General features: G+C 38.7%; 1 protein-coding gene across 1 annotated transcript; it reads left to right on the plus strand.

The window, feature by feature from the left end:
• Positions 1-560: 560 nt before the first annotated feature.
• On the plus strand, positions 561-11356 carry trpc4apa (transient receptor potential cation channel, subfamily C, member 4 associated protein a). Its single transcript, XM_026168790.2, has 18 exons — positions 561-726; positions 3226-3354; positions 3493-3609; positions 3744-3801; positions 3912-3967; positions 4104-4232; positions 4847-5048; positions 5207-5392; positions 5513-5655; positions 5743-5874; positions 5973-6031; positions 6122-6307; positions 6484-6574; positions 6662-6802; positions 6900-7011; positions 7330-7442; positions 7596-7802; positions 10177-11356. The coding sequence occupies exons 1-18, from the start codon at positions 601-603 to the stop codon at positions 10312-10314; spliced, it is 2325 nt and encodes a 774-aa protein (XP_026024575.1). The 5' UTR covers positions 561-600; the 3' UTR covers positions 10315-11356.
• The last annotated feature ends 694 nt before the right edge of the window (positions 11357-12050 follow it).

The following is a 12050-nucleotide window of genomic DNA, read 5'->3' on the forward strand; positions in this document are numbered from 1 at the left end:
TCCGTGTTAGACTGCAGAGGCAAAGCAAGAGAAACACTTTCTCTGGGTGCCGAAGTGGATCACTGAATTCACGATACACTTGCTATCAGCACACAATATCCTCAACACTTTTCCATTCGTTTTGCAGTTTTCGAGTTTTGAAAACAAGCTGCACAAACCGATGAATGACTTGTGTTTTTTTAGTCGTGCTGGTTACCATTGCCGCAAAAACACGAAACTACTGTGAAACGAATACTTGTACCGAGCTTGCACTGCAACAACTCATCTTTTAAGTACGTACGTTTAAGATTAATTAACGTAAGTTCAAGGTAGTTCAAGTGTCCGTAGAATTCAGCCGCCGCCAATAACGCCTACGCTTGTGTGCAATATATAAAAAATATAAGAACGCAAAAATAATTAATGGCAGGCCTGAATTTCTTTTTAATTATTATTTTTTAATTTGTTTATATATCGCGGTATATATGTATAAGAACGTAATTACCAAACGCACAAGCTCGTAGAGTCTGCTTCTCTGCCAGCAGATGCCGCTTAATTACCTCAAATAATTCATCAAAGCCTTTCACTTCCTGCCCAAACAGTTCAGTTCAGGAAGAAGAAATAATGGCGACGCTTCTGGGGTGCGAGTCCCCTTGTACGAGAGGAAAACGAAGAAACTACAGTAGCAATATCATCACGAAGTTCACGGCCACTAAAATCACCGGCCAGGGCTTCAGTCGAGGAACACAGGTGGGAGAAACGACATTTGTTTTGACTGTTAAACCACTCGAAAGTTGATCGACTGAGACCAGGGACTTGCGCTTGGAATCGAGCCTGAAAGGAAGACGTTGTCCGAGAGACCTAGCTGGAGCTGTAGTCGCTCCTGTCAGCTCGGGCTTGACTAACAGGCTAAACATAACGGGGTGTGATTTTTCTTTGGCAATTTTAAACTATGATACAACCTATTGCCAGGAAACATGTTTTTGCTCGCTGACAATCCAAATGACGCTGTCACTGCTACAAGTGTATGAGAAAAGCTCCGTTGAAGTGGCTCTTTTGTTGTTAGCTTTACATTAGCTTAGCATTGGAGGCCAGGTTTTGTACGATATAAAACATTTTAAAGTCGGTTGTCTTCGGACTGTTCTTATGGCCGTTGACTATAATAATGTAAATATTTCTACAGCGCCCCTCACTTTATTTTCTAAATACTGTAATCTTGGTATAAACGACAGTAAGATTTGCTAATGGTAGTGAAGGAGCTAGCGACAGCTAACTAGCTAAGCCAGCAGAATAGCTCAGGTGATTACGTAACAGCACTAACCACAATAACTATCGTTTCCTTAAATGGGTACGCCACAACAGCTGTTAAGGTATGTTAACGTTCGCAGGTTTATTTTTGTGCCATTTACACGATATTTCTAAGTGTGAAGGGTTGGTTTTTGATTTAATGCTAGCGACAGCTTACGCCAACTGTTTAGATTTTCACGTATCTTCGTGCATACGAATGTCGCAGCTCTCCGGGTGTTTCCACACGTTCAACTCATGCATATCTATTATGATATTGCCCGTTTCATCCTAAAAAAAGCCGTCAAATTGTAAAGCCGATTAAACCCATTAACACCTTTTTTGTTTTCAATGCATATGTTAGTGGCGTGACTGTCACATTTCCAGCTAGCGTACTGCGTAATGACGTTTACAAAGAAGCTTTGTTCTTAAGTAGAGGTTCTAATAACGCAAGGTATTTCCAGCGTTATCTGTTAACGCCCCCGATAACCCTGAACACGTCGACTTTAAACAAGTTTTCTTAGGCCGTCCAGGGAATGTTATGAATTGCTGTAATTTGGGAAAACACAGGAGTCCTGCCAGTTCTGCTGACACATGAACAGATTTTAAGGAGGGTATGTCATGTGCTGTGGTTTGAGCCTTCAGTTGTCAGAGCAGTCCACTTGGTGTTTTAGGTTGAACTGCCTCTGAGACATGAATTAAAGCTAATTATTTGATCATTCTTCAGCTTTTTGCCCAATTTCAGCAAAGTTGGTGGAGCATGGCCAAAACAATTACCCATTAAATTTTGTTACAGATCATTTTGTTTAAAATTGCCTGAAAGGTTCTTAGGCCTTGATTGATTACTCTGAGTTTTTTTTTTTTTTTTTCATTTCATCATCTTTAATATAAAAAAAGGGGGCAATATTAAGAATTGGTCAAATCATTTCATGTGAAAGTGACAGTAGGAAGACTGGGCTTGTTTGCTGTTTTCACAACCAGTACCTGCCCAGAGTAAACAGAGTTAAGATATCACACATTGTAATAAAGTCAGTTTGTCATGCATAAATATGCTTTTTTTTTTTTTATCTCAACTTTTTATTTCATTCTTTCTCAGTGAGACGTTTTCTGGTAACAACATTTAAAAACATGCATATTTACATTTTCTTTCGCATATTTTTAACTTGGTCAATAATGTTTTTGTGTAGATGTTCTTTTCTTCCAGGAAGTTTATATGTCACAATAAATATGTGTTTCCTGTGATCAAGGGAGGCAATGACTCTGATCTTAAGGTCTCTATGACTTTAGATTTCATAAGGTTTAAATAGAAACTCTGTTGGGGCATGTTAGCTTTTGTAGTCTATGGTATGATCAAAGGTGTGGCTTTTTTAGTTTCATTTAAAAGAAGGCTTACTACCTTGCTGTACTCATAAAATGTTTCTTTCTTTGAAAGTTGCAAACCTATTGGAATGAGAATTTTATTATTTATTTGACTGACAACACACATATTTTATGAGTATGTGTTATAGTCAATGTCACGCTGCTTTTATGTTTATTAACGATGTAATTTTATTTAAAGGTCTAAAAGAAAATTGTATATTTTTACTATGTATAGCTGATTTCACAAAAACGTCATACAGTTTAGAATAAAGTATGAGAAGACCTTCTCACATAGCGGACAGTAAATGTCAGACTGATTTTTCACTACTGAAAGTACTATGTAGTATTGTGGTTTCTGAGCAGAATGTGCAGGACAGCATATACTTGTGGTGAATTCTCAAAACAATTACCTGTGCTATTCACAGATTGACTTAATCAAACATTACAGACTTGAAACTAGGGAGCTGGTGGGATAAAGTCTGTTTAGTGCTAATTGGATTGATTCTGACATTTGCAGTCTCATATACTGCTCCTCTAAGTAGTATCTAGTTCAGGACTGCAGTGCATGTTTGAAAAGGGCTCATGTTGCCTCTTTATGTGTTGTAGCTCCCAGGAGGCCTGCTTCAGGAGAGAGATAAACGTGCCAAGTGGAATGGCATCCCTACTCTGCTGCAGAAGCTCTATGAGAGCAGCCATCCCAACAGTGACCTCTCCCATGCCCACACCTTTCTTAAGGTATCCACATAGCACTAGTCCATCAAAGGAGGCAGTGAAATGACTGGTTTTAGCTTCTTTTTTTTCTTTTTTTTGCTTAGTGTTTTACTTTGAAAACTGGTGGGGAAAATAGTAATGTGACCACTGTTTTTTTGGCAGTTATTATTATCCCAGCTGTCTGTGGAGGCCATGTCCTTTGTCACAGAGGACAGGAAGACCGCTCAGGAATCCACCTTCCCCAACACGTACACTTTTGACCTCTTTGGTGGAGTTGATGTAAGTCTTACATTCTTGTGGTGTTATTGGACTGAAGCTGTTATTTCTGAAGAATAAACTCTCATGTATAGCTCAACTCCTCCTGAGATACTGGAGAAATAAAATGGTTTTCTCATTTGTCTGTGTTCATAAAGCTTCTAGTGGAAATCCTGATGAGACCTACACTAACTATGCAGAAGAAGAAACCTAAAAGTAAGTAGGACTGCCATAACATCTGTCCGCATTTCTGCGTTTTAGTTCTTAGTTTTTTTTCCTATAATCCTGAAACAGTCAGATTAATATTTGTGCTTCTGTTACAACAGTGAATGATGACCTGGTCAAAGACTGCCTTAGTGTTCTGTACAACTGTTGCATATGTGTAAGTACCATGTTACATATTTTTCATATAAAATATGCCGCACATATCATATTTTCCCTTCCAGTTGTTTGCCTTGATGCAGAATCATTTTTGCATAATTTAATGACCGTGTAAAATTCCTTGTTTAAATTCATAGACGGAGGGCGTCACAAAGAGTCTGGCTGCTAGGGATGACTTTGTTCTGTTTCTCTTCACCTTGATGACAAACAAGAAGACCTTTCTGCAGACTGCTACTCTTATTGAAGATATTCTTGGAGTAAAAAAGGTGTGTCAAAGTAAAGAGTTCTACTTGGATTAAGTGACAGTAGGGGGTAAATGTATTTATGGATCTCTTGACTTCACTTTAATGCATAGTTACTCAACTATTTAAAAAGGATTTTAAGCAATGGATTATAATCATGTGTTAGCCATGCGACAGACTGGCGACCAGTACAGGGTGGACTCTGGCAAAAACTCCAGTTACTTAATTATCCATAACTAAGCCAACTATCTGTCAGAGCACTGTGGAGATTATAAAATGCGACTGATTTAATTTTATTCTGTGTGCTCCTGATGGTTTAGACATCTCTCTCACTTCACTTAGCAGCTTTCCTTAATCTTTTTACTAATTATGACAGATAAACCTTTGGTCCATGAAAATGTATAAGTCACAGTTAGCCTAGTTAGTATGTATTATTCTGATCATTTGTCAGTTTTGTAAATACAGAAGAAGTAAATATTTTCAGGTCTTACGCGTAAACTGGCATGTAGCATTTATACATATATCTGCTGGGTCAAATCAAATTTAGTCGGGGTCTGTCTCAAAAGTTACTTTTGAAAGTGTTGCAATGTCTGCATTCTGTTCACATTTGATGTTTTACATCTGGTCACACCTTTCAGGAGATGATCCAGTTAGAGGGCATCCCTAACCTGTCGGGTCTGGTCCAAAGCTTTGACCAGCAACAGCTAGCCAACTTCTGTCGCATCCTTTCTGTCACAATCTCAGAACCTGATGTGGGAAATGATGACAAGCACACCCTGTTGGCCAAAAATGCACAGCAAAAACGCAATGCAAGTCCTTCACGTGCAGAGGTCAACCAGGGTAGGTTGTCTTCAGAGTTCAAAGATTTATTGGCTGTGTCATTTATTTTGTACAATAGCAAGAGTGCATTTGACTGCGTTTGTTTACCCTGTTTCTGACACTTGTAACAAGAAATGTCATTAAACTGAACTAACAGGCCTTTTTTTTTTTTCCAACAGTAACCCTGCTGAGCATCCCAGGATTCATTGAGCGGCTTTGTAAATTGGCCACTAGAAAGGTATCTGAAGCCACAGGTGCTAACTTCCTGCAGGAGCTGGAGGACTGGTACACATGGCTGGATAATGCTCTGGTACTGGATGCTCTCATGCAGATGGCCACTGAGGAACCTGAGCAAAGCAGTACAGGTGAGAAAAAAGGCATTTATGATACTGCTAACTCATGGTTGCATTCCCGTGAACTTTTAATAATACATTTGGACATGTTTTTTTGTTTTTCTGTTGTTTTTTTTCTCTCCTCACCTACAGAGTCGTCAGATGAGAGTTCTCTGGCTACCAGCCCTCTGAGACATCGACTGCCCCAGTCCATGAAGATTGTCCATGAGATTATGTATAAAGTAGAAGTACTGTATGTGCTCTGTGTTCTTCTGATGGGCCGTCAAAGGAATCAGGTACTCTTCCCCACCATTAGAGCTGAGCTTGAATTTTTTGTCTGAACAGAGTTAAATTGTTTTTTCCCCCCCTGTAACTCCTCTCAGGTTCACAAGATGCTGGCTGAGTTTCGTCTCATCCCAGGGCTCAACAACCTGTTCGACAAGCTCATCTGGAGGAAATATACAGTTTCGAATCACGTTGTGCATGGCCAGAATGAGAACTGTGACTGTAGTCCAGTATGAAATTTCAATTCAGTAGTCCTAAACTCATCATTACAATTACATATCACTTTTTAAAATATGGAGGGTGAACACTCTTTATTCCTGTCACACAGGAGATATCCTTCAAAATCCAATTCTTGCGATTACTTCAGAGTTTCAGTGATCATCACGAGTAAGCAGCGTTTTTTTTATTTTTTACTTTTAACCTTAAATGAAATATCAAATGTTGATTTACCTTTTCAATATGTTCCCTATCTTTCAGGAACAAGTACCTCCTTCTAAATAGCCAGGAGTTGAATGAACTGAGTGCCATTTCCATGAAGGCTAATATCCCAGAGGTGGAAGCTCTTGTCAATACAGATAGAAGCCTCGTGTGTGATGGGAAGAAGGGCCTCCTCACACGTCTCCTGACTGTCATGAAGAGGGAGCCTCCAGACTCGTCTTTCAGGTAAGTGTCATGTAGGCCAAAGACGGAGATAATGCAGATTATATAGTCAGCCATCTCTTTAAAAGTCTGACATGCACATATTGGAGAATCAGAGATTGTGCCATTTAAATGACTGCTCGGGGTTTCTCTGTGTAGTTTGCTTTAGCTGATTGTTTCTCTTGGGTGTTTATATATAGATTCTGGCAGGCAAGGGCAGTGGAAAGTTTCCTCAGAGGTGCCACATCCTATGCAGACCAAATGTTCCTTCTGAAGAGGGGCCTACTAGAAGTAAGATAAATGTTACCACCCATGTACAGAGATCTTTCTTCTTCTTTAGTGAATCGGTGTTCACTTTCCATTTTCATTCCTCGACAGCACATCCTGTTCTGCATCATAGACAGTGGTTGTACATCTCGCGATGTCCTTCAGAGTTACTTCGATCTGCTTGGTGAGCTCATGAAGTTCAACATTGATGCTTTCAAGAGATTCAACAAATATGTCAACACTCCAGAAAAGGTATGACGATAGATCCTAGTATTTATTAAGAATATATATACTGGCTGAAAAAGATCTTACTGCATTGTTGCTAATGGTTTTTTCTTTTCTTTTTTAGTTTCAGATGTTTTTAACACAGATCAACAGCTCCCTCGTGGATTCAAACATGCTAGTACGCTGTATCGTTCTTTCATTGGACCGCTTTGAGAGCCAGACTGAAGATGTCAAAGGTAAATGGAAATTTGATGGTTGTAAACTGGTGTTTATAGAATATTTAAGGCAGAACTTAATATGAGCATTTTCTTTTATTTATTTTTTCTTTTTGTTTTGTTTTTTATCTTTGGGACTTTAATGTGCTTAAAGAATACATAAAATTAATGATTGCTGACAAAATCTAAAAGAAAGCAAAGAGTTTGAAGTGGAATTGATAGCTGATGAAACAATGTGCGCCAGAAGTGAGAGTACATTGATACATTTATTTGATTTATTACGTTGTTTTTTTTTCCTCCACTTTACAAACATGTTTTGTGTTCTTTGTTGTTTCCCAGTGGTGGAGGTACTTTCTGAGTGCTGCTTGCTATCGTACATGGCCAGAGTTGAGAACAGGCTGTCGTTCCTTTTCCGACTGGTCAACATCATCAATGTACAGACACTCACACAGGTCTGGGTTCATTTACACCGTGCCACATGTTTTCATAGAAGATCATGGTGATTATTTAGCAAAAAAGTCTGTTTAAAAGTAAACTGTAAGTCAGTTCAGAGACATTTGGCATTTAACATTTTTTAATTATAACTGAGGTCTGTTTCTCTACAGGAGAATGTCAGCTGTTTAAACACCAGTTTGGTGATTTTGATGTTGGCCAGAAGAAAGGCTAAACTGCCCTTCTACCTCAACGCCCTTCGTGAGAAGGAGTATGCTGAGAAGTACCCGGGCTGCCTGCTTAACAACTTTCACAACCTACTGCGATTCTGGCAGCGCCACTACCTCAATAAGGACAAAGACAGCACTTGTCTGGAGAATGTGAGTAGCTGAACGTACAAACACTCAACCAGGTCCAACATCACAGGCAGGAAGCAATGATCTCTTCACTTATATTAAGTGGCATTTGTGTTACACCTTCAAAACATTCCACAGTAGAAACGTTTGCAGGCACAGTGATAAAACCAAGACTTTGATTGCTGTGCTGCAGCACTTGTAAATTGTAGAGGTGCATAGAAGTTCTTTCAGATTAGATATTGTCTTTCATTTTTGTGAAGAACTTCTGTAAGTCAGGGACTTTCCATACAAGAACTGAAATACCCACGCCACACCACCACAACTAAAAACCTGCCCTTCTAAAAAATAGTTTCTTTCTGCTGAATGTTTAAGTGCCACACATCATCTGCAGCAGTAGCCACCACCAGTCAGGAATCCCTGTTAAATCCACCTGCCCATCAGGGGTTAAATAAAACTAGAGTAAAAGAAGAAAATGTATGTGCTCTTTGTGTTCTCCACTCAAACTGTGATTAATTAATTGGAGGTAAACAAATATAAAATTCTTTTTATATTATTTAATATGAAAAAAATACACATGCTGGGACTAAGTTATACCAAAACCGAAGTGTTTACTTTTGCTGTAGCGTTGTCTCAGAAGAGGGCTTTTTCCCCCTTTAATTTTCACATGGCTGTTTAAACATTGATTATGTAAGTAGATCTAAAATATTTGACTGCCCTATGAAATTATCAACTCTATGAGCAACATTTACTCATTAGTGGGACTTAATGCTGAAGATGGTGCAACAGATTTTGCTTTGATGGGAGGGAGATGGAGGGCTCAGCTCCTTTCACAAGCAACAATGTGACTAACAGATGTTTGGAAATAACTTTACAAAATAGCAAAATGGTCATTGAGCTCAAAGTAAAACAATCTAAAAGTTCTATCACAGGAATTCTGTAAAACCCAGACTTCTTACTGTTTTCTGAAGCCATTTTCTTTCATTTGTAAAAGAACATGTAAAGATGTTTCTTAATGTCCCACTCACTGTCAGCATAACAGTTTTACAAGGTGATGTCAATGTGTTTGTTTTGCTTGCTCTGCTGCCACCAAGTGGCAGATGTCTCCAACTTGGCTGCTACAATTTTCCATTAGATTTGCACTGTCCAACCTAATTACACTGTTGACTGCCACAGGTTAATGACTTTGACACATACCAACTTACTGTAGTCTTCAGTACCCATCAAATTTAAACACTATAAACGTATAGGGTACACAGACACTGCTTAACACAAGAAGTGCTTCCTGTGGGAAATACTTCTATAAATGGGGTCAGAGATTTTAGTTGGCATTTGATGCTTTGCCATTGGTTTAATTTGGAAGGGAAACATTTAATTAGTGGTGGACAGTTTGATCAGGTCATGTAGTGACAGAGTAAAGGATATTAGCGCATAAGCCCTCATTACAGAGATGTATGCACTTTTTGTAATTCTTTGGTGTAGAGAGATGGGTTTTTTGGGGGGGGGGGGGGGGCAGAGCTTATTATGAAAGAACTAATTTCATAAGTTCAAAATGATTTAATGCTTGCATCAGGAGAATAGTGCCGATCCAAACGTTTGACCCTACAACAAGGTGATTTTTGAAGCTCTGCGGTGTTGTGTAGGGTGTTTTGCATTTTCAGTGGTTTCATGTTTAAACGATGCCAATTATGATTTGTGGTGTTAGTCACCAGATCTCAGCATCATTGATTACCTCTATTTCTATTTTTGAATCTCTTTGAATCTCAGTTATCAAAACACAAAATTAGGGAAAACTTTTAGCCTAGATAAACAAGTCTTAAGTCTGTTCTCGTGGCAATTAGTGGCATTATAACAAGACTATTATTTATTTATTTTATTTATTTTTAAGTATTATTATTTTTGAACACTCATCTGTAAGTGTTAACATTGATCCAAGAGACATCTAGCTAACCTATTCTGATTTAACCTATTTCTCACTACAGCCTGTACTTACCTATAGTTATAGAATATTCACAACATACTTCATACCGTGTACATTATAACACACCATAATAGACCCATTTCTGTAATATACTTACATATCTATATTATTGCTAATATATATTGTAATATATCTATATCACTAAAGCACTTCTGGATGGATGCAAACTGCATTTCGTTGCCCTGTACCTGTGCATGTGCAATGACAATAAAGTTGAATTCTATTCTATTCTATTCTATTTATCTGTTCATACAAACCAGTAAAAGTCCTTTTACTGGTTTTTACTCTTTTTATGTAAAAGGCTACTTGAATAACTAATTATAACTATTATTATAGCTATAGCTGGGATACCTTTTAGCTGTGGGGTTTTGTTTTTGTTTTTTTTTTTGTTCTTATTCATCTTGGTTTTCCCTTTTTCAGAGCTCCTGTATCCCATTCAGCTACTGGAAGGAGACTGTATCAGTGCTGCTGGGTTCAGACAGGACTTCTCTGTGTGCCATAGCGAGCTACATCGATGAACCATTCATGGATCTGGACAGAGATCTGCTGGAAGATTGACCTCCAGTGTGTGCACTTAGTGCACTGGGGATGGGATGGGGCAGATGGCCACATGGAGCATGGACACCTAAAGCTGGCAATGACCCCGCTGAGCTGAGCCGTCCGGCTGCTTAGGAACTGTGTTCTGGATGTAAAAACTCACCTGTTTGCTGTCTACACCTTCGCATGGAGGCTGTCATCACAGATTTCAGCAAATAGGAGTTTTCCTGGCCATCGTCTTCTCACTGAGTTAAATCCGCTTTTCAAGAGAAAGAAGAGGAAAACCTGTATGCCCACCCCAGATTGGCCACATGGTATAACAGACAATTAAACAACCTTCAAAAAATGACATCTGCATTGGTTGTTTGCTTTAGGTGAAATTTAAAATAAAACTTTTTATATAACCTAGAAAGTTCTATGATAAATATGTATGATTCAACAAGTTATGTTAGGAAAAAAATGGACTTGGTTTGGAAATTACCGCAGCTTGAACTTTCACGTGCAGGTTAGTGGTGTGTCACAGGGCTGCCAGGAGTCACCAGCCTCACTCTCGCACTAACTTCATGCTCTCTGTTGACTCCATGTCACTCCACTGTCTGAGCTTGGAGGAAAATGGCTTTTTACTTTCCCCCCCTTCTCCCCCCCTTATGAGTCCTCTAAAAAGAGAATTTTCAATGAACCCGTCTGTCTATTTTATTAGGTGGCTATTGTTCATTGGTGCTTTCTGGCTCCACTCAGCACATTTAGGTAGCTTGAGGGTGTGCTGGCATTTTCCACATATCACATGGGGTACCTCTCATCTAAAAACCACCCTTCAGTTATGGCTTCAGAAGCCCCACCCAGGGACTCATTAATATTATTATTATTTTTCTTGACTTATATTTTGTGTTGTTAAAACGGTGGCTTTTAGCTCTGGATAAATTGTAGAATAAAATATTGCACATTTGTTTTTATTGTTTATATTTTAACCCATTTGTTAAAAAAAATCTTCATTATGTAACAGAAGCTTTTGTGAGAAAATGCTTTGGGAAGAGAATAAACTATGCAGGTGTAAGTGTTAAAATAAGAGTTTTTGTTCACCCCATACCCAAAGTTTGCTTTATGCGAATTAGCTTTCAACCCAACATCAGCATTTGATTGGAAATCCTCCACTTTCTCTGGTATCTGGCATTTCCTGAAACCTTCAAGCTGAGAATGACAATCTTCTTGGTGGCTCCTTCTGCATAGCTCAGCTTTAATTTAAACGATGAGCGTGGCTGTGTTAAAGTTGTCCACAGCCTGAATGTGCTCCTGTTTTGTTGAAATGGAAGATGCAGAGCTAAAAAGATTTGGATGTGTCCAGTCAAACAAGTACAAATGAATCAGCTACCTCATGTTTTATCCCAACGCCGTACAGATCAAACCACTCCTAATCACAAGTGTACAGATTTAATCCCAGCACGTTGTGTTCACGTGAATGTATGAGGGCATTTCCGACACCACGAGTTGTGCTTTTTTTGCCTTGAGATGCAAGTGAACATGTCAATTTTTTTTATTTTTTTATTTTTTTTGAAGCCTTCTATTTGCTTTAAAGCTTCTTAAGGTTCTCCTATTTTTTAGCTTTTAGCATGTCTTAAAACTCTTGACTGGTGTGCGCAAACTTTAAATGACTTCATCTTCTGTGCTTTGCAGTGAAAGTAACGCAAGTACCCGTAAGTGCTTCTTTTTCGAGTTCTCCATTTCTTTGTTGGATGCCCAAGAATATTTACAACGGTGTT

This window comes from Astatotilapia calliptera, chromosome 5 (genome assembly GCF_964374335.1).
Source record: "Astatotilapia calliptera chromosome 5, fAstCal68.1, whole genome shotgun sequence".
Taxonomy (NCBI): Eukaryota; Metazoa; Chordata; class Actinopteri; order Cichliformes; family Cichlidae; genus Astatotilapia; species Astatotilapia calliptera.

Bases quoted from the DNA above. Each gene is read 5' to 3' on its own strand.
- trpc4apa (XM_026168790.2), top strand. From the start codon at position 601: ATGGCGACGCTTCTGGGGTGCGAGTCCCCTTGTACGAGAGGAAAACGA. The intron at 5,393-5,512 runs GTGAGAAAAAAG...CCTCACCTACAG, and splicing joins ACCTGAGCAAAGCAGTACAG to AGTCGTCAGATGAGAGTTCT. The intron at 6,032-6,121 runs GTAAGCAGCGTT...CCTATCTTTCAG, and splicing joins AGTTTCAGTGATCATCACGA to GAACAAGTACCTCCTTCTAA.